The following is a 22,971-nucleotide window of genomic DNA, read 5'->3' as shown; positions in this document are numbered from 1 at the left end:
ACAGATATAGTCAAAACTTTCAACAGGAATGTATGTATGTTCTCTTCCTGTGCCAGAGAGCCCTGCTTTCTGTTGCTTCTTAAGCTGTGTACTCCTTAGAGCAAGGACTAGGGGTTGTTAAACCCTTCCTCTTTTTTTGTTTCTGCAACTGAAGCTGATTGAAATAGCTCTCAGCTTCCCTTCTCACCAGTATATGGTAGAGTGAATGGAAAGTGCTGTCAATTGGCGTTTTGTCTGGATAGACCAAATTGATGCACTCCCAAGGTGGAGCTGCTACACAGTTCTAAGTGGGAAATTCTCTGGCTGGATTTTAACTCTAATCAGACCTTTGGGACTTGGTTAGGTGGTATTGGTTCTGGAGAGATTAGATCAGCATACACCCCTTGGCCAACCAGGTACAGATCTATACGGAGTGTCTGGGTCTCAGGTGCCTCCCTAGAATTCTTTCCATAGGGTGGGGGAGTTAACCCTCCACAAGTCTCTCATAATCCACCATCCACAAATGTTGCCTTCCCTGACTCAGTCCCAGAGTGTAATCATTGAGTATAATCATGTCCACCTGTTTAGTTTCCCTACCCTATTCAGCTGGTCACATGAGGTGCCAGACTCAAAGGAAAAATGAGTTGCATTCCCCTCCATATCTCTGACTTGAGTCTCCCTCCTAGGTATAATCTTCTCTGTGCCTGTTTCATTCTCATTCTGCTAGGCACACTCTAGGCCACACAGCAGTCACTTGCCAGGACAGTATGGCAGTGTTTTCTCTGATCTCCTGTGCTGCCATAGCAGCAACCTGCAACTTTTGCCTCCTCTAGAAGTCCTCTCCACCTCAGTTCTCTGCTTGCCAATCGAGAAACACCAAGCAATTTTCAGACACCAGCTCACTGAGAAACTCATTCAGCTAAATTGAAACTGCTTCTCTGTTCTACAGATTCTCCCCTGCCACATTTCTTCATCGTATTTCTCAGTTTGTGTTATCCTTCACCTGTGTTCCCCTGTGTAGCAAACTGATGACATTGGCGCTGCCACCACCAGCTTGGCTTCATTTTGCTCTTTCTTGTCCTTTAGTTAACATATCTAAGTTTCTGGATCTCTTAAGAGTCTCTGTTTGATCTTGAATTTCAGTGAATTCCCTTTTTCACCCACCTTGTTGAGAAGCAGTACTTCTTCAGTTTGAATACCAACCCATGGAGCAACTGGAAATGCAGCCTTTCTATAATCTGCCTTCTTGAATTCTGTTAAGAACTGTTATAGTAGTGCTTAGCTAATTGTTTTTATTCATGTTTATTTATTCATTCATTAGTATTTTTATAATTGAATCATTGTTTTTAAAATCTGTATCTGTAACAAAGCTCAGAAGATCTCCAGAACTTCACTTAAGCAAAGTTAGAATAAAATGGTCTGGTCAAAAATTGAGCCAGGTGTAGTGGCACACACCTGAAATCCCAATGGCTTGGGAGGCTAAAGCAGGAGGATTGTGAGTTCAAAGCCAGCCTCACCAAAAGGAGGCACTAAGCAATCCAGTGAGACCCTGTCTCTAAAAAAAATACAAAATATGGCTGGGGATATGACTCAGTGGTCAAGTGCCCCTGAGTTCAATCCCCTATACCCCCCCAAGAAAAGAAAATTGAAGCAAAAACTTATGTACATGTAAGATTAGTCATAACGTTTAAGATAATAATTGTTTCTTGTTATTCCTTATATATAGAAGTTAAAATGTAGTATAGTGGCAGAGGTACCAGTATAAATGAAAGTATATAGTAGAATTTTATATTAGAAGGTAGTAAGTGGTATGAAGAAAAATGAGGCAGAGAAGGGAGAGAGAGTACCCAGACGGAAGTTTGTGGATGATCAGAAAGGGGAAGACCTCAAAACAGTGGTGAGGGACTCAGAACTACAGATAGTGGGGAATACCATTTCAGACTGAGGAAGTAATAGTATAATAATTAACACATATACTGCTGTGTGCCAGGAACTGTATACTTAACAAATATTTATTTATTTAAGCCTTACAGTAAGCCTATGAAGTAGATATTTTTACCGCTCCCATTTTATAGACAAGGAAACCGAAATGCAGAGAGCTAGTAAATAGGATGTTTAAGACATTGAATCCATGCAGAAAATTCCATTTGTTTAGGAATTGCTACAAAGTATATTAGTCATGAGGCAAGAGTTTCCAGTGTGTTTGAGTAATAGCAAAATTGGTGTGGGTACAGCAAAATGAATGGAGAATGGTAGAAACTAAAGTCTAAGTGGTGGTAATTGGAAAGTGAATGAGATGCGAAGATTCAACAACTTCAGCCATTGTAAAGATTGAGGTTTTACTCTAAAGTGGAGGGCCATTGAATGGTTTTGAAAAGGAGAGTGACAGGATTTGTCTGACTTTCCAGTATTTCTCTCTTTTTTAATATTTATTTTTTAGTTATAGGTGGACACAATATCTTTATTTTTATGTGGTGTTGAGGATCGAACCCAGTGCCTCATGCATGTGAGGCGAGTGCTCTACCTCTAAGCCACAATCCCAGCCCCTCAAGTAGTTCTTGATAAGAGTCCTTGGATCCTTTTCCCCATGGAATTTATGGGTAGAATTCAGGATAGCCTGGGCATTTAGGAGTACTTTCACTAAACTTCTGATTGAAACAGTGGTTTCTTCACATAATGTAGTCAACAAACCAGAGTAGTACTGAAATTACCTGTGACTTTGTCATGGCCATCACATATCACATTGTTGCAGATATCTTGAAGTAGCATTTAAGGTCATGATTACTTTGAAATTATAAATTCTTAGACCCACTGCTAGATCCCACTTAATGCACTAATTAAGAAGCATATTGTCTTTAATATATATTTTAGTAACTCTATCAATATAATTGGTTTTCTTAGTAATCTCATGTAATTTTTTGTGTACTTAAAAACACTGAACGATGTTCAGTTGATTTCACCAGGCTGCCAAAGGAGTCCATAGCACATAAAAGATTGTGTAAAGATTACTATGGCTGCTATGATAAGAGTAGACTGGGGAGGAAGAAAAATAGAGGGTAAGAAAAGGAGGGATACATGTTAGAAGACTTTTGCAGTAATCTTGATGAGGGGTAATGGTTAGTTGGACCAGATTAGTGGAGGAGAAGGTAGTGATATGTGGTGCGACTTTGGATGAGTAAACGTATACAATGAGAAGAAAAACAATCTTAGGATGGCTCCAAGGATTAGGATCTGTGGAAAGAAGGATGGACTTGCTGTTTGCTGAGGTGGTAGAGTCTGTTTCAAAAAATTCAGATTTGGGTGTAAGTTTGAGATATTTGTTACACATGTAAATATCACTTTGTGATTTAGTATTTTCACTTAATATATCTTGACATTTGTGTTATCAGAAAGAATAAAATGAATATGTACCCATGTATTAGTTAACTTAAAAAATTGTAAAAAAAAAAAAATTGTTACAAAATAAGAGTGGTAACTGGATGTGATAGAATGGTTAAATTAGAAAGAATGACAATCTGTTTTTTTTTAATAAATTTTATATAACAGTTTTTAAAATTATAATATAGCCAGTATTATAATAATACTAGTAATTTTAAAAGAAATATAAATGTGAACTAAAGATGGAAAATCACCTATATAGTATGATAATGAGATGAGTGATATATGACTATCTGCATATTTAACTAGAAGAAAAGATTAGGTTGTGCATTAAAATGTTAATAGTGGTTTTCTCTGGGTAATGGAATTTGAGGTGATTTTAAATTTTTTTATTTTTTATTTTTTTGTAGACTATGAGAAGACAGCGAAATGAAGTTGTAGTTGAATTAAGGAAGGTGAGTCTGATAAATATTGGAACTTCCAGGCATAATTCTAACAGCAATATAGAATATATAGAAGTCATTAAGTATATATTTTTATGCAAATATATTTCCTGTTGTGTAACTAATTTTTTTGATTGAATATAGTTAAGCTTTTTTTCAGTCTTAGATGTTCAACATTTCTTTTTCTTTTACAAAAGGAAGTTTTGACTAGTTTTGAAAAGCTATTGAAATTGGCAAGATAGGACTTGTCCACTGTGCAAAAGTAGATATAACAACTTACCACATTTTTTGTAATTTTTATTAATTTATGTAAAGTGTACATTATAGAGATATATAAATAGTTCTAATAATTAATAGGTGATAGGCCTTGAGAAAACTTGTTACTTATAAATTTTATCAAATTTTCAAGTATTAAAAGTAGATTGTGTAGTTGAGGATATATTTGTAAATTCGCCTCAAACATTTTTAGTGAAATTCAAGTGGCCCTTGATTTTTGTAAGGCATTATTGATTTTTGTCTAATTTTGAATTCTCCAATTTTGCTTTACTTTGCTTTTAGGTGATAAAAAGAAGCTCCAGATTTAGTACTTTTAAGTAAAAATATATATGTTTGGTTCTGGTTTAAAACTATACATATTTGTGATTTGGGACTTAAATTAGTATCAGTTAAGTGTTTGGTTCACACTTTTAATTTTTTTGCATTTGAGTTTTAAAAGACACTTCATGTTTCTGTAGGCTGAATCCTGCAAATCTAACCTTTGGAAGTGTTTGGCTTTTTTTTTTTTTTTTTAACAGAAATTCTTTGTTTGACTTTCTTCTTTTATTTTTATTTTTTAAAGAATAAAAGAGATGAACATCTCTTAAAGAGAAGAAATGTACCACATGAAGATATCTGTGAAGACTCTGATATAGATGGTGATTATAGAGTGGTAAGTTACTATTATTCTGGTAACTTGTGAAAGATTTCATATAAATATAGCTTTCTAAGGTGACTTTTTAACTTTATTTGTTCTCTTTAACTTTTTTTCCCCAGCAAAATACCTCTCTAGAAGCTATTGTTCAGGTAAGTAGCTTCTCCCCACCCCTCTGTATTTCCTGGACTCAACAATTAATTATTATGTCTCTCCATCATAAATTGTCTTATTTTTTTTAATAGAATGCTTCAAGTGATAACCAAGGAATTCAATTAAGTGCAGTACAAGCTGCTAGGTAAGTTAAGTTTTGAAGACAGATTTAAATTTTATGTGTTACATAGGAGTACTGTTTAGGGTTACAGTCAAATTTAACTTTGACAAACAGTAAAAAGTAATAGAAAAACTAAATTTATTCCACAAAATTGTTCTCTGATTTAGAGTATTAACATTGGTGGCAATTTTTAAATCCTCATGAGCTTAAATAAATACAGTGAATCTTTCAATTACATAATACATAGAAATTCTAGGGAAAAGTTGATTTAACGGATTACTGCTTAGAATAATAGAAAAGCATTATTTACAAAGCTTTAGCTGTTACTAATTTATAGGCTTTATTTTATAAAAGTCATATTATTCAGACCCTTAACAGTCAGCTAATTTTTCTGATACCTATAAGCATACTATATCAGTGTGTAACAGACTTCAAGATATATAGCTACATATGCGCTTGATGTCTTTCCAGGCCAGAAATACCAGGTTATTTTGTACATTTTTGTTGTGAATCCTGTGCCCTCATATTTTAAGGGAAAAACCAGAAGAAGAAAAAATTATTACCAAGGCATCTGTATGAACAAATAAATTGGGGGAAGTCAGGTTGTACTATTATGCAAATGGTAGTTGCTTTGTATATTTATGAATATAATAACACCACCATGTGATTATTAGTGGGAAAGAGACACACAATAAATTGATCATAGTTAATACAATTTCAAACTGGAAAAAATATTTCACAGATTCATCCATTATCTTATCCAATGCATGAATCCTTTTTGTATTTTGTTCTACTTTCTACTTTTGTGTATTCACCTTAAATAACTTAGAATAGGGAAATATAAAATTACATAAAAAAACTTTTTAGAGAATACTAAGGCATGTAGGAAGAAAAACTACAAAACTATTCACATCTCAGAAAGGCTAATAATTAAGAAATTGTTAGTGTTGTTTGTTAACTGTTTCTGTTTAGTTTCTGTGAGTATATGAGCTCTGCAAGAAAATTAAAGCCCAGTGCATCTTAAGAGGTTCTCAAAGCATGGTCTGTGCATTCTTAAAGATCTGAGACAATTCAGGCATAAAAAACAAACTAATTTTAAGACTTTTTTTTTTTTTGCCCTTTTTCATCATGTTAGTAACCTTTACATTGATGTTGCAAAAGGAACTAAGGGTAGAACTGCTGGAACCTTAACACAAATCAAGATGGGCACCAAACTGGTTTTATATTATATGTTGTATATACTGTATTCTTTTTTTGGGAGGGAGCTTACTGGGGATTGAACTGAGGGGCACTTACCACTGAGCCACATCCCCAGCCCTGTTTTTTATATTTTATTAGAGACAGGGTCTCACTGAGTTGCTTACTGCCTCACTAAATTGCTGAGGCTGGCTTTGAATTCAAGATCCTCCTGCTTCCACCTCCCGAGCCGCTGGGATTACAGGCATGTGCCACCGTGCCCATCTAATTCTGTTCTTTATTATCAAAAGAATAAAAGCCATTTCTGTCCTTTGTGAAGCAGTAAAATATTTTTATTAAATCTTTACCCTTTGGGGTTGGGGTTGTGGCTCAAAGGTAGAGTGCTTGCCTAGCATGTGTGAGGCATTGGGTTTGATTCTCAGCACCACATAAAAATAAATAAAGGTATTGTGTCCAACTACAACTAAAAAAAAAATATTTAAAAAAATATTTCTTTAAAAAAATCATTACCTTTGATTTCCTACAATCGTGAATGAGAAAAATTTGGTGTTACGATTTTTATAATTTTTTTTATTTCTATTGTGGTAATTACTGTGCCTTTTGTTTTGGAAAACACCATGTGATCTAATTTTTCTCTTAAGTTTAGAATCTAATTGGGAATGCAGAACTACATAGAAAGTAATGATACTTAGTAGCAAATTAGGACTGTGCTCTGTAAATGCTCAGAATAGATAGATGATATTGTGTAAAACATAGAACTTGAGATGGACTTGGAAGAGAGAGCATTTGAATAGAGAGGTGCTAAGGCATTAACAGAGAGGGGAGTAGGATATAAGAAAGGACTTAGAAATGAGATAGAAGTCAGGTGTGATAGTGTGCACCTGGAATCCCAGCACCTCAGTTGGCTGAGGCAGGATGGTATAGTTCAGTAGTAAAGTACTCCTGGGTTCAATCCACAGTAGCAAAAAGCAAACAAAAAATGAGGTTGTGATGGTGTGACAACTGAGCTGTTGTTGAGTTTTTGAGTTACAGAGAGTAAGATTAATTAGGTAAAGTAGAGCCAATTTGTAGAGCAGTTTAAAGCTAGGTCAAGGAGTTGTATATTCATAGGGTAGTAAATAAGCAACTGTCAGTTTACATGGGGGAGATGAGCTGCTTAAGGGTTTTTTTGTTTTGTTTTTGGTTCTGGGAATTAACTAAACTAAACTCAGGGGTATCCTACAACTAAACTACATCTCCAGCCTTTTTAATTTTTTATTTTGAGACGGGATTTTGATAAGTTGCTTAGGGCCTGGCTAAATTGCTGAAGCTGGTCTTGAACTTGGAATCCCCCTGCCTCAGCTTCCTAAGGTGTATGCCACCAGGCTGGTTCCTTTTATTTATTCATTTTGTTTGTTTGTTTGTTTTGGTACTAGGAATTGAACCTAGGGAAGCTTACCACTGAGCCATATTCCCAATCCTTTTTATTTTATTTTTGTGTTTTGAGATAGGGTTTCACTAAATTGTTGAGGCTTTGACCTTGCAACACTCCTGTCTCAGGTGTGTTGGTTCTTAAGCCTTTTCTTTTCTTTTTTTAAATGTTGGTTTTAGTTGTAGATGGACAAAATACCTTTATTTTATTTATATGTGGTGCTGAGGATTGAACCCAGGGCCTCACATGTCCGAGGCAAGCGCTCAACCACTGAGCCACAACCCCAGTCCCATTAAGCCTTTTCTTTATATACTAATAATGCAGGGGATTCCAATGTAAAGATTTGTGTCAGGTCACATTAAGGGTTTAATCTGCTAACTGCAGTCTCCCACAGGTGAAAATAAGTATTAGCTGGGTTTTGTTTGTTTGTATCTTATAAGCTCCATGAGAGCAGGGATGTATCTAATCTGTCTCAGTCTCCAGCATCTGTTTGGGTATTTTCCTGTGTATTGCTGTCATTATTCCATTCATTTTTAGTTGGTGAGATGAGAGTGTTCTGTACACTCAATTTAGTGTACAGAATAGGATAAAAAATTGAATACACTAATAAAAAATTGAATACTAGTGTCAGCTGTAAACATAAATCAGCAGCCTACTTGTTCTTGCCCTTGACTCTTTTGTGACTTAATATGAATCATTTGGGTGTTTCAATGACCTATATTTCTTTCTTAGCAGAGTAAATGCTAGGTCAAATTTTGCCAACTATTTTCTCTGAGCCCAAAATTTAATTAAAACCAAAGGTAAAGCATATAAAAACATTTAGTTATAAGCCATATTCAGAACTTCACTGAGGGAATATAATATTAATAAAAGTGATAAAATGTCCATCGTATTTTCCTAATTATTGATCATCTCTAAATTTAATTTACAAATTAGTCTTTTATAATTAGAGAACTATTGCATTATATAAATTATAAAAATTAACTTTCAAAGAAGGTACTTGTGCCATATATTTAAGATCTGATAATATATTTACCAAATATATAATTGTGTATGTCATTAAGTTACAAAGAGGTTATATATCTTACAGGAAGCTTTTGTCCAGTGATCGAAATCCACCAATTGATGACTTAATAAAATCTGGAATATTGCCTATTTTAGTCCATTGTCTTGAAAGAGATGACAAGTAAGTACATTGTTTAATAAATTTAGAATATATCCTTTGGAGATGGCAAGATTTTCTAGTATTTAAGTTTGATCTTTAAAGAAAAGAAGGTTGTGGGATGGAATTAAAGTCAAAAGTGAAAAGCAATGCAAAATAAGTTAATGTCAGGAGATGCAGGCAAAGGCCAAGTAGGAGTTTAACTTGATAAATTGATAACTTGATAATGATAAATTTAACTTGTAAAGCTTGAAAATGGACAGAAGACAAAACTAGGGGAGTAATATACAAGTATCCTAATAAAGATACACTACAAAAAATAAGGATATAGGAAGAGGTTTTATATATATATATATATATATATATATATATATATATATATATATACCTTTATATAGAAGTAAAATGTTTTAAACAGTGATTGGGGTTTTTTGGGGTTTTTGTTTGGTTTTGTTTTTAAATGCTGGATGGATAGATGATGCATTTTAAACATATTAAAAGCTAGAGGTAGGAAATGATTGGTAGATGTTTGGGTCAGTGTAAAAATCATCTGTTTAAATAATTTTGTTGTTTTATAGTCCTTCTTTACAGTTTGAAGCTGCATGGGCTTTGACAAATATTGCATCTGGAACCTCTGAACAAACTCAAGCAGTGGTTCAGTCCAGTAAGTTGTTTATTAACAAACAAAATTGTGATTTTTAAGTCAGTAAAGTATATAACTATTTACATTATAAAATAATAGCTACCCATTAGCGTTTAGGGCTGTTAATAGCTAATTTAAATATGTTAATTTAATCAACTTGTTCAGGTGACTGACATTTTCTCTTAGATTACTTTCAAGAGTTGTAAGTGGAAAATTACTCTGAGATATAGTAACTTAGGTGTATTTTTTTCATGAATACTATTTCATTCTTCTACCAAAGAGTAATCATTTTTTTAAAAGATTTTAAGGATTGTTAATAAACTAGTTCAAATCATAAGCACTAATTTCTTAATGGTTTTGAAGGTGTGGGGAGCAGATGTTAGCCATGCAAACATTTTATATTCTAACGTGTGTTATAATTTAGGAAAAATAATCATCTTACATCCTACTAAAACTTGTTTAGTTTTGGGTTCAAGTATATTTTGTTTTGTGTTTTGGCTTTTTTTTATATATAGTTGGCTATCAGGTAAACTTAGGATTTCATAATGTCTTATTCATACCTCTGCTTTTTCCTGTTTTATGCCATCTTTAAAGATTAGAAAGAGGCTTAGAATTTATCACTGCTAGTCTGTCTTAATATACCAAAAATAGATAAGTGAATTTTTATTATAAGTTAATATGATTGATTTACATACACCTACATAGTTTTCTTCAAAGTGGTATCTGAAGGAAGGAAGGAGATATCATTTGTTTTGTGTTTTATTATTCTGTTCATTTACAGATCTGACTGTTGTTCCCATCTTTATTAACCAGCTGATTCAAGTCTCATGTGGCCCAGGAATCACAGTCCTAAGGACCCACAATCATACTAAATTTGTATATTCAGAATTTCTTAAACAGTTTCTTAAAAGTTTAATCTTTGTTTTATTTGTAGGTGATATTTGCTTTTTAAGGAATCTTTATTTTGGAATTAAGATCGTGGTTAAGACTGAATTTGATTCCCCAACCCCCCACCATTATATTAAGTTCAGGTTGAATTTGACAATTGTCTATATTTTAAAATTCTTTTTGATACTGAATAAGGAGACTGCTAGTCAAAAATTGTTACAGTAACGAAATTCTAACTTTAAAAAGAGATCAGCCAGGATATATTTTTAATGGATTTCCATACACACATACATATACATATGCATACATATATATTTTTTGAGATCTCAGCAGAAAATCAAGATTAATTTTTGTTTTATAGTATGGTCTTCAGCCTTAAGTGTGAACATGTTTTCCTGCTTCAGATGCTGTGCCACTTTTCCTGAGGCTTCTTCATTCACCTCATCAGAATGTCTGTGAGCAGGCAGTGTGGGCATTGGGAAATATCATAGGTTTGTATAAAACTTATAATGCTAATCCAACAATTTTTGCCATATGCTAGGTAATAAAAATTACTACTAATAGATGAAAACAAAAAACAATTTGTCTTCAGTACTTGTTTTTGTGAGATTGCTTCCAGAAATTTTGTAAGTATAAAGCCTTTGAAAAACAGAAGGAACATTTTTGTTGCTTAAAATACTGTTTATATATAGTCAACTTTAAAATTACTTGAAGAATTATAAAATATGATTTAGATCTTATCCTTTTTTATCTTGGAATCCATTCTATTTCTCACCTTTCTCCATCAAAGACAATATAAAAAAAAACAGGGGGGTGGTGGCAAAACTTAAACCAGTAATTTTCCTCTTTAATATCAGTTTTGAGTTTAAAATGACTTTTTTTTAATCTTTTTAATCTTTTACATACTTTATCACATTCAAATTTGGTAATTTATAAAGTACAGTGGTATCTCCTACCATGAATCAGTAGGAAGTATCTGCTAGCCTATTAAATGTTTCACAACACAATCACAATTACTATACCTATTAGGTGTTCTCCGATAAATCTATAAAGAATAATTAAAGATAATTTTAATATTTCAAGTATTAGGAACTAAGATCATCCAAACTCAAAAAATCAAGGAATTCTCTTCAGTAGAGAATGGGAAAAAATCTAGGGTCTGAATGTCTGAATGTCCCTGATGTAGATGAGAGACCGAGCTATTGAGAGAGAGCACCTTTCTTATAGGTGTGTTTATTTCAGTAAGTGAGGTTTCTGAGTTACTCTTGCCACAGATATATTGTTGTTCTTGCATGGAAGTAACTAATATTGTTTTGATATGCCTTTTTTTGTTTAAATTTTTTATTGATGTATATAATTATACTTAATAGTGGGATTCATTATGCCATATTTGTACATACACATAACTTGATCCATCTCATTCCCTAGTACCTTCCCTTTTCTTTCCCTCCTCCCTCCTCCTGATCTACTTGCTCTACTCTACTGATTTCCCTTCTACTATTATTATTATTTTAATTATACATTATAATTATATATAAAATCAGGAATTATCATGATATATTCATACTTACATAGCATAATTTTGTAGATTTTATTTTCCAGTACTTCCCCACACTCCCTGACTTTTCTCTACTTTATTGGTCTTCCTTCTATTTTCATAAGGGTCTCCCACGTAGGCCCCCCACACACACACACACACACACATTTTTTGTTCTCTTTCCTCCCTAGTCTCTCTTCCACGTATGAGAAGAGATATTCCACTCTTGACTTATTTAACTTCACAGATGCTTTCCAGTTCGATCCATTTACCAGCACAGGGCATAATTTTATTCTTCTTTATGGCTGACTAAAACTCCATTGTGTATATAAACCACATTTTCTTTCTACTTTTGATTGTTGACAGGAACTAGACTGGTTTTATAACTTGGCTATTGTGAATTGTGCTGCTCTATACATGTATCACTATAGTATGCTGATTTTAGTTTGTTTGAGTATTTACCAAGGAGTGAAATAAGCTGGATCATATGGTGGTTCCCTTCTTAGACTTTCAAGGAATCTCTGTACTGCTTTCCAAAGTGGTTGTAATAATTTGGCATCTCACCAACAGAATATTAGTGTATTCCCTGCCCCCCACATCCTTGCCAGAAGTTATTCTTTTTTTTATTATTATTATTGTTCAAAACATTACATAGTTCTTGATCTATCATATTTCATACATTTGATTCAAGTGGATTATGAACTCCCATTTTTACCCCGTATACAGATTGCAGAATCACATCAGTTACACATCCACGTTTTTACATATTGCCATACTAGTGTCTGTTGTATTCTGTTGCCTTTCCTATCCTCTACTATCTCTCCTCCCCTCCCATCTTCTCTCTCTACCTCATCTACTACAATTCATTTCTCTCCCTTGTTTTTTTTTCCCTTTCCCCTCACTTCCTCTTATATGTAATTTTGTATAACAATGAGGGTCTCCTTCCATTTCCATGCAGAAGTTATTCTTATTAGTATTCTTGATGATTGCCATTTTGACTGGAGTGAGATGAAGTCTCAGTGTGATTTTTGATTTGCCCTTCCCTAATTGCTGAAAATGTTGAACATTTTTTCATATATTGGCCATTTTCTCTTCTTTTGAGAAATGTCTGAGATCATTTTGCACATTTATCGGTTGGGTTATTGGGGGAGGTTGAGTTCTTTATATATCCTGTATATTAATCCTCTATTGGAATACTAGCTGGCAAAGGTTTTCTCCCATTCTGAAGACTCTTTTTATGCTCTTGTTTCCTTTGCTGTAAAAAAGCTTTTTAATTTGATGCCATCCCATTTATTGGTTCTTTATTTCTTGAGCTTGAGAAGTCTTATTAAGGAAATTGGTGCCCATGCCTATATGTTGGAATGATCCTGTGTTTTGTCTAGATCTTTATCCACTTGAAGTTGATTTTTGTACAGGGTGAGGGGTAAGGATCCAGTTTTATTCCTCTTCATGTGGTTTTCTAGTTTTCCTAATATCATTTTTTTAGAAAGCTATTTATTGCCAGGTGTGGTGGCACACACCTGTATTCCCGGTGACTTAGAAGACTGAGGCAGGAGGATCACAAGCTCAAATAGCCAGCCCCAGCAAAAGTGAGGTACTGAGCATCTCAGTGAGACCCTGTCTCTAGATAAAAGACAAAATAGGGGATGTGGCTCAATCAAGTGCCCCTGAATTCAATCCCTGCCCCCCCATCACCACCAAGAAAAAGGCTATTTTTTTTTTTTAAGACTATCTTTTCAACCGGGTGTAGTAGCAAATGCCTGTAATCCCAGCTACTCAGGAGGATCACAAGTTTAAAACTAGATCCAGCAACTTAGAGGGACCCTTAAATTTTTTAAAAAGGGCTGAGGATATGACTCAATGGTTAAGTGCCCTTGGGTTCAATCCTCTGTACCAAAAGTAGGAGGGCAGCTATTTTTTCCTCTAACATAGGGTTTTGGCCCCTTTGTTGAAGATCAGATGACTGTATTTATGTTAGCTTGTTTCTAAGTTTTATTCCATTGGTCTTCACGTCTGTTTTTATGACAATACCATGCTGGTTTGTTACTATAGCTCCGTAGTATAATTTGAGATCAGCCAGCGTTATGCTATTGGCATCATAGTCTAATTTGATTGTTCTGGGTCTTTTTTTCTTTCATGTGAATTTTAGTACTGTATTTTCTACATCTGTGAAGAAAATCATTGGTATTTGATGGGGATTGCATTCAATCTGTAGATCACTTTGGGTAATGTGACTAATTTTTCCATATTGATTCTACCTAGCCAAGAACATGGGATATCTTTTCATCTTCCAAGGTCATCTTCAATTTGTTTCTTCAGTGTTCCATAATTTTCATTGTAGAGGTCTTGTATCTCTTTGGTTATATTTATTTCCAAGATTTTGGAGTTGGGGGGGAGTTCTGGGTTTTTTTCTTTTGTTTGTTTTTTTATTTTTGAAACTGTTGTGAATGGAATTGTTCTCCTGATTTCTTTCTCAGCAGATTCATTATTGTGGTATGTAAATGCTATTGATTTTGTATGTTGATCTTGTATTATCCAGAATAATTTGTTTATCAGCTCCAAAAGTCTTCTGGAGTTTTTTGGATCTTCGAAGTATAGAATGTTGTCATCAGCAAACAGATAATTGAATTCTTTTTCATATTTATATTTCTTTAATTTCCTTCTCTTGCTTGATTGCTCTGGGTAGTTTCAAGAACTGTGTTGAATAGGAATGTTTAGAGTGGGCATTCTTGTTTTGTTCCTGTTTTCAGAGGAAATACCTTCAGCTTTTCTCCATTCAGTATGATGTTGGCTTTGGAAAGTGGAATATAGCCTTCATGATGTGATGTACCTCTTTATTGTCCTCTGAAAGGAACAGCATGGAAAATGGCATGGTTATGATTTTTTTTTTAATGCGAGGATTTCTCTATAAAATGTTCCCAGCATTGGGACTATTGCTATAGGAATTACATTATTTGTATATGCAAGGGATCCTTACTCCTTTGCTTTCTTATCTCCATATATAGTAGTGTAAGGAAAGGTCTTTTTTTTTTAATGGAAATACTTCATCACTGCTTCATATTAGAAATTATAGTGACACTCTATAGATATAGAAATTAAATTTGACTGCTATCTACAGTACTGGTTCTTAAACTTTAGTGTGTTGTCAGAATCACATGGAGAGCTTGTTAAAATACAGAATCCTGTACCCACAGTTTCTGCTTAATTATTATTTCTGAGCTTTAGCTCAGAAATCACTACTGTACTACTATTTAGTTCTCTTCTTTTTTTTCTGACATAGTTTTCTAAAGCTATAAGTTATAGTCCCTACTCTTGGTTGTAAATAATGTGCAAAAGAATACCTTAGCACTCTAGGTAAAAGACCTAGAATGAAATTAGTTGTCTTATTGCTAAAACCTTTGCATAAAACTGAATTGTATTCTGGCTAAAATACTTAAAGGAGCATTTTGTACCTGGTGCTTTATGTTTTCTAAAAATGCTTATTGTTAATGTATTTTATTAAATTAATCATTTCTACAGGTGACGGGCCACAGTGTAGAGATTATGTCATAAGTCTTGGAGTTGTGAAACCTTTACTTTCATTCATAAGTCCATCTATTCCTATAACATTCTTAAGAAATGTTACGTGGGTTATGGTCAACTTATGTCGTCACAAAGACCCACCACCACCAATGGAAACCATTCAAGAGGTAAACAAATTTTTAAAATCAATAAGTAAATTAGATACTATTATGTGTATGTTTTTATTTGTTTTTAAATCTGTGTATTCTCTCCTCAGATTCTTCCAGCCCTTTGTGTTTTAATACATCACACAGATGTAAACGTGAGTAAATGTTCCTCATCATATATTTTTTTACATGTATATATGTGTATATGTGCATGTTGTATATGTAGGGCTCCCCATGTGACGTAGAGTAAAAAATATATCAAGATCATGATAGTTTATTCTCTGTCAGATTTTAGTATTCCAAAACCTACAAGCATATCTGGTATCTTTATATTTACTGTTTTTCCTGTGTCACAAAATATAATTTCAGTGAAGAAATAGAGCCTATTATAAAGTTGGTACTTAGTAATCACTCTCACTAAGATCATGTTTTATATTTATGCACTTTTTATGGAATCTCATTTTGGCAGTCTAGCTATTGAATGCATATGGTGGTTTTTTTTTGTTTTTGTTTTTGAAAGATAAAGAGAAATATTGGTGCTCACATGCTTGAATTTTTTTTATTTTTTGGTACCAGGGACAGAACCCAGGGGTGCTTAACCACTGAGCCATATCCCTAGCAGGTGCCGCCAGCCCCCACACCTCCCAACACACTTTTTTTGGGGGGGTATTGGTTTTGCTAAATGCTTATGACCTCTTAAGTTGCTGAGGCTGGCTTTAAACTTGGTGTCCTCCTGCCTCAGTCTCCTAAATCATTAAGATTATAGGAGTATGCCATTGTGCCTGGCTTATATGCATGAATTTGTATCCATATGTACACACCAAACTATGAAAATCAGTTGCTCTTAATTCTGTTTTTACTTTGTTTCTCCAGTTATAGTGACTTTTAGCTTCAGTTAGTATAGGGAGAACTGTTGGTTGTCCAACTAACAAGGGGAAAAAAGGCAGTACAGGCAAGATAAAATCTTTGTAATGTTAAAAACATTACAAAAATATCTTGCTTATTCTTACTAACACAAATAAAAAAGGAAAAAACAATGCAGGGAATATAAATAAAGTGGAAAACTGCCGTTACTGCTTATAAAAGCCAGACTAGCCTTTGGTGTGTTAAACCAAGAATGTGTGCTAGGGGTATAACTCTGTGGTAGGTTCAATCCCCAGCAGAAAAAAAGAAAACACACACACACCCATACAAGCAATATAATAAGTAAGGAAAAACACATGAGTATATAGTGACAATCAGGAATTTTTTAAAAATAGTCGGCACAAAGTTGCATGTCTATAATCCTGGTGACAAGGGAGGCTGAGGCAGGAGGATCACAAGTTTGAGAATAGCCTTAGCAACTTAGCAAGACTCTGTCTCAAAAAAAGAAGGAGAGAAAGAAATACAAAGAACTAAGGGTGTAATTCGGCGGTAAAGTAAGTGCCCCTAGGCTCAATCTCGGATATTATCACCAAAAAAAAAGTTCAGCAGCTGAGTTTAGTGGTGCAAACTTATAGTTTTCAGTCACTAGGGAAACTGAGGTATGAGGATAATAGACTCTAGGAATTTGAGGCCTACCTGGGCAACATAGCAAGACCCTCTCTTTCAAAAAAAAAAAAAGAAAAAGATAAACATTTGATATGGTGACCAGTTTTAAGCTGCTGCCCAGTTTCTAGGGATATATTTCTCTAAAGTACATAAAGCAAATTAAAGATAGAATATACTATGTCAAACAATGATATAATTTACAAAATTCATAGGTAAACATGATCTCTAAAAAAAATTTTTTTAAGCTCCAGATAGTCTAGGACTTAAAATATATATATGCAATTTTTGGTTTTGGCTCCTTATAGCGAAGATTTTGGTTAAATTACAAATTTCAGTATTTTGTTTTTGAAAGATTCACAGGGAAGATTAATCTCCAAGTTTATATCTTTTTTGGAAAACCAGGCATTTTACTTGACTTTACTTAGCAGTATATTTTGTTCTTTCTACCTATTCACTTCAATCTAGATGAGGTTGTACTTCCATTTTTCTTATTTTTGATGTATCTTGGAGGAATTAGTTTGCATTGTTCTTCTTATAATGTAGTGTACTAAATATTGTTTTACTAAAAATAAAATCTTGGGGCTGGGGATGTGGCTCAAGCGGTAGCGCGCTCACCTGGCATGCGTGCGGCCCGGGTTCGATCCTCAGCACCACATACCAACAAAGATGTTGTGTCCGCCGAGAACTAAAAAATAAATATTAAAATTCTTTAAAAAAAATAAATAAAATAAAATAAAATAAAATCTTAAATAAGTTAAACAGTAAATTCTTAAATTATGCCATCAAAGATGTTATAAAAACTGCTTTCACAAACAGTGCCATTACACTGACATTACGCTGTAGTTACAGTTAGAGAACTTATAGTAGAATGTAAACTTTGATACAAAAAAAAATATGCTGGAGGGCAGGGGTTGTGGCTCAGTGGCAGAGCGCTTGCCTTGCACGTGTGAGGTTCTGGGTTCGATCTTTAGCACCACAAACAAAATATTGTGTCCATGTATAACTATTTTTATTAAAATTTTAAAAATATGTTAGAGATCTAGTTTGAATTGGGTTGTAAGTTGGATCCGAGCATATCAATGACATGTTTAACATTAGACTTTTAAAAAGGGAAGGATGCCAGGTTTTTATGTGCAGTCATGAGCAAGTAACTTGAAATTTTTGGCCTGTATTAACAGATTCTGTTAACGCTACAGGAAAAGAAATAGTTCCATTTGAAAATTAAAATAGTTGTTTCACATATATTGATACTAGTATATTTGAGTTATTTTCATGTCTTCTTTTACATTGAAACACATCCTTAAGCATTTTCTTGAGTTTCCGAAAGAATAATGACAAAGTGCTGTTGTCTCCTTTTAGGGGTTCCTTGATTGTCTTAAAGTATAACATTTGTTTGTAATCTTAAAAGTTTTAAACTTCTGGCTTATCCTTTGATACAGTGTTCACATTCAAGAAAGATTTTGGAAGTAAAGTTCCAGGCACAGTTATCTTTCCTGTGGTTTCTTTATTTTTCTTACTTTTTTGGTCAATAATTGTATTTATATGCAGCAGTTAAATAGTTGTAATACTACTCTTTGGCCATAATTTCTAATTGGTACTTAACACCCAAAGAAAGATCAAACATGACCTGCTGCACTTCAGAATATACTCGCTAAAAATTTGTAGGCCATTTTTTATTGTTTTAAGTAGCAGCTGGTGTAAAGTTTTTTTGTTTGTTTGTTTGTTTGTTTGTTTTGCTTGCTTGTTGTTTTAATGTTTTGATCTGTAGCTTTGGGGTCTTTCTTGTATTTAGGAAGTTGCCTCCAGTTTTATAAGGCAATGCAAACTAGTTGGAGAAGATTAAACTGCTATTAAACTAATACCACTATAAACTAATACTAATATTGTCTTTAAGTATACCTGTATGGTATATCCATATAGTATAGATGTTTAAACCATTGTGCATGTTGGATACCTATAGTCTTTCTAACTATATACATAAGCTACAATATTTGTGGGCCTGTTATCCCTTAGCCTGAGCATTTGAGAAAGAAAATTATTTTTTTTCCTATTTCATGTGCTATGTAGTACATATATAGGTTGGTGAATTAAAAATAGATATTGGCATGGATTTGGGACCGTAATTAACCTACACTTCTGAATTTGGCTAAATGATGCACAATAAAGATTCTAATAAATTATGGTAAGAGAAGAAAATAGTAGAACAATCTTAGGAGTATGGGTAAAAATTACTGCAATGAGAAAATATTCAAAGATTATTGGAACTTTTATTTTATTTATTAGATATTGGTAGATACGGTCTGGGCCCTCTCTTATCTTACTGATGCTGGCAATGAACAGATACAGATGGTAATAGACTCTGGAATAGTTCCTCACTTGGTTCCTCTACTCAGCCACCAGGAAGTTAAAGTTCAGGTAAGTTTGTTCTTGATAAAATCATGTTTTCTTACCATTAGTTACTTTAAACATGGCATTCAAAGATAAACATATCTTTTTACATTTCAGACAGCTGCACTTAGAGCAGTGGGCAACATTGTTACTGGAACTGATGAACAAACACAAGTAGTTTTGAACTGTGATGCCCTCTCACACTTTCCAGCACTCCTGACACATCCCAAAGAGAAAATTAATAAAGTAAGTATTTTAAAATAGTATTAAACTAGTAGTTTTCATTTATATAATTTGGGTCCCAGAAGTATCTGTAATGTTATTAATTTAAACTGTCATGTATGTATCAAGAGAAAGTATATCACTCTTTAGAAACACAAATTGGTATATAATTTTTACATATATAAAACAAACAAGTTGCAAAGTGTTTTTCTTTCCTTTTTTCTTTTTTTTTTTTGTTCTCTTTTTCTTCTTTGGTGCTGAGGGTTAAACCCTGCGCCTCACATGATCTGCTCATAAGCATGTGCTTCACCTCTGAGCTACACCCACATTTACACTGTGGAGTTTTTTGGCTCTTTTGGAAATGATGAAATGGAGATACTTGGGTGTTGAATGTTGTATGACTGAAAATTTTTAATATATTAATTCTAGATTAGTATTTTATGGTAGTTAATTGTTTGTGTGTGTGTGTGTGTGTGTGTATGTGTGTGTTTTGGGCTATGGAAAGGGGGCACTGAATGGTGATGCTGATATTGGAGTGCATCTGAGGCTGTTGTAGAAATAATAGGGGTGTTGATTTACAACATTGCCAATGATTATAACCCCAAAGCAGCTCACCTAACTAGCCCAGCACCCTAAAATCTCTTAACAGGTTCATTAAACATGGTCCTGTAATCTGATCCAAAAGAGCCTATTGTATAGTAGTCAGTGCTAATATGTTTTAACAGTTTGTAGGAATAGAGAAAATGTTTCCCTTTAAAAAATAGGTAAGTTTAATAAATTTAAGTTAGGAAAATTCTGATAATATCCTACATAGCATATAGGTAGATATTTTATCTTATTTCATGCCAACTGTGGCTTTGGTAATTGCATTTATTATCTTTGAAACTTTAAAACACTTTGGAATGACCATCACCTTTACAAAAGTATAGCACCATTGTAATATAAAAGATAACATTACAAGATCATTAAGGTAGACCCATAAAGTAGTCAAGCATCTGGGTCCACTTCAGCTTTTCAGAGAAATGGTGCAAATGAATGAGTATTATAAAATATACTAAAACAGCCCACTGTTTTATTTCTGATGCTCCATTGTTATGAATAGTTGATATTTACCTACTTTGGTTAGGAGTCTAAGGGTAGAATGGACAATAAAGCTTATTACAGGAGAGAAGGCTATTGAATGTCATTTATAAAAGTTTTAGTTTTGAATTTGAATTTCTTTTACAGCTTATTGTTTTTTGGGTATTTATCCAACCAAGCAAGCTTCTTTGGAGTCATACTCTTTGGGAGCATTGTCATTGAGAATTCTTTAGAAGGGTTATTAGTTCATTGTGATTTGGATTAGGGGCCATTAGCTATTTGTTCAAAGAATATATGGAAAGGGGGAAGAATTGAAATTCCCAAGATTTTTATTATGGAGTTTACTCAGTAGTAAAATCATTTGGACACAATACAAATGCTTTTTTTCTTAGTTGAGATACAGATTTTATATTTTAATGAGAAATATTGAAAGGGTCTTCTTCTACAGGAAGCAGTGTGGTTCCTCTCTAACATCACTGCAGGAAATCAACAGCAGGTACAGGCAGTAATTGATGCCAGTCTTGTACCAATGATAATACACCTTTTGGATAAGGTAAGAAGATCATATTGTACTTATCTAAATAAGGGGAAAGGATTTTACATATATATAATATATATAGTCTGCTTTATTTTTTATTTATTTATTTTTGCATTGCAATTCTTAATACACCTTTATACCACAATTTATCATATCTCTGATTGTATATAAGGTATGTTAACACCAAATTCACATCTTCATACATGTATTCTGTATAATGATGAGGGTCTCCTTCCACCATCTATGCTATTCCCCTTCTCTCTTCCTTTCCCTCCTACCCCTATTCCCTATCCAGAGGTAATCTTCCTTTTTTTTTTTTTTTTTAACTTGTTTGTTTTATGATGCTGGGGATCAAACCAGAGCCTCACACATTAGGCAGGTGCTCTACCACTAAGACATACCTCCAGTCCCTAAATATATACTTTTTTTCTTTGTTTATTTGATTAGATCCTATAGTGATGCTAATATTACAGGTAAAATAGTGTTCGTATTGAAGCTTTTGAATCCAGCAGTTTTTAATATGATTCATTTCTTCTTGGAAACCTCTGGCCCTTCTGTATTTTTTCTTCCCAAAAAAGTTAGGTATTCACCCTAATAATGAAGGACCTGTGGTATAAAATGCCCAGAATTAAATAGCAAGTAAGTGTGATATTGTTATCATCTCATGTTCATATTAATATTTGGGGAAAACAGAATTTACAATTATAGAATCACAGCATGAGAGTTTTTGTCTGATCACTAATTAAACAAAGTGTTAATTCTATAATTAAAATGAAGATACATCTGTCTATGTATATGACCTGGTATAATCAGCTTACTCTAAGCTTACTTGTGACATTATTCATGAGTCTTTCTCCTAATGATTTTTAGGTAGTTATTGATCATCATTGCCTGGAATCCCCTATTTTACTAGGAGTTGCAAAATGGTGGCTTTCTAATTTTGTCAAAGAATATATTAGCCATGATTCTTCAGTAGTGAAGAACTTTTATCACTCCAAAATATAGTCTGTATGGGAAAAGCACGATAAATGCTTAATGCTTAATTCTTTTTTCCTATCAGTCATTTTTTACACATGGTTCCCTAAAACCTCAAAAGGAGACCAGAGTGAAAATTTTATGATCATTAGGAAATTGAGTTCTTATTTTATAAGTTTTAGTCCATTTTAAATGTTATTCCTTTTGACACCCAAGTTATCCCTGGCCATTTAGAACTTTATCTTAAAGTTAGTACCTGTCTCTTAAATACTCTACCTTTTAGATATGATTCCTAGGATTATCTTTTGCATTTTCTGACCTGGATCTAGAATAAGCTATTCCTCCAGGATGCCTTGATTCTTCCGACATAAAGATGAGTATTTTTACAAGGATGTCATTCTTTTTTTTTTGTACCAGGGGCGGGGGGATTGAACTCAGGGGCACTCAATCACTGAGCCACATCCCTAACCTTTATTGTATTTTATTTAGAGACAGGGTCTCCCTGAGTTGCTTAACACTCAGTTTAGCTGAGGCTAACTATGAACTAACTATCCTCCTGTCTCAGCCTCCCTAGCCATTGAGATTACAGGCATGTGCCACTGAGCCTGGCAAGGGTGTAATTTTTTTCGGCTTCAGAAAATAAATAAGTGAGAGGTATTTTTGTATTCATGTTATAAGGTGTAAAAAATGACTGATAGGAAAAAAGAATTAAGCATTAAGGATTTATCGTGCTTTTCCCATACAGACT

At 33.6% G+C, this 22,971-nt stretch overlaps 1 protein-coding gene and 1 non-coding gene across 3 annotated transcripts in view; both read left to right on the top strand.

Annotated features, from left to right (window-relative positions):
• The window catches only part of Kpna4 (karyopherin subunit alpha 4), a 71,572-nt gene that overhangs the window by 35,941 nt on the left and 12,660 nt on the right, over positions 1 to 22,971 (top strand). For both annotated transcript variants that reach the window (XM_026412083.2, XM_026412084.2), the window contains exons 2-13: positions 3,768 to 3,812; positions 4,639 to 4,728; positions 4,833 to 4,862; positions 4,956 to 5,008; positions 8,683 to 8,778; positions 9,333 to 9,418; positions 10,690 to 10,776; positions 15,342 to 15,511; positions 15,601 to 15,645; positions 19,304 to 19,435; positions 19,526 to 19,654; positions 21,159 to 21,263. In XM_026412083.2, coding sequence (XP_026267868.1) covers positions 3,768 to 3,812; positions 4,639 to 4,728; positions 4,833 to 4,862; positions 4,956 to 5,008; positions 8,683 to 8,778; positions 9,333 to 9,418; positions 10,690 to 10,776; positions 15,342 to 15,511; positions 15,601 to 15,645; positions 19,304 to 19,435; positions 19,526 to 19,654; positions 21,159 to 21,263 — 1,068 coding nt within the window. The remainder of the gene's footprint in view (positions 1 to 3,767; positions 3,813 to 4,638; positions 4,729 to 4,832; positions 4,863 to 4,955; positions 5,009 to 8,682; positions 8,779 to 9,332; positions 9,419 to 10,689; positions 10,777 to 15,341; positions 15,512 to 15,600; positions 15,646 to 19,303; positions 19,436 to 19,525; positions 19,655 to 21,158; positions 21,264 to 22,971) is intronic.
• Positions 19,987 to 20,312, top strand: LOC113199219 (small Cajal body-specific RNA 7). Its single transcript, XR_003302944.1, has one exon.

Source organism: Urocitellus parryii, chromosome 2, assembly GCF_045843805.1.
Source record: "Urocitellus parryii isolate mUroPar1 chromosome 2, mUroPar1.hap1, whole genome shotgun sequence".
Lineage (NCBI taxonomy): Eukaryota > Metazoa > Chordata > Mammalia > Rodentia > Sciuridae > Urocitellus > Urocitellus parryii.
The sequence above is the reverse complement of the archived record's forward strand: the minus strand, read 5'-3'. Positions and strand labels throughout refer to the sequence as shown.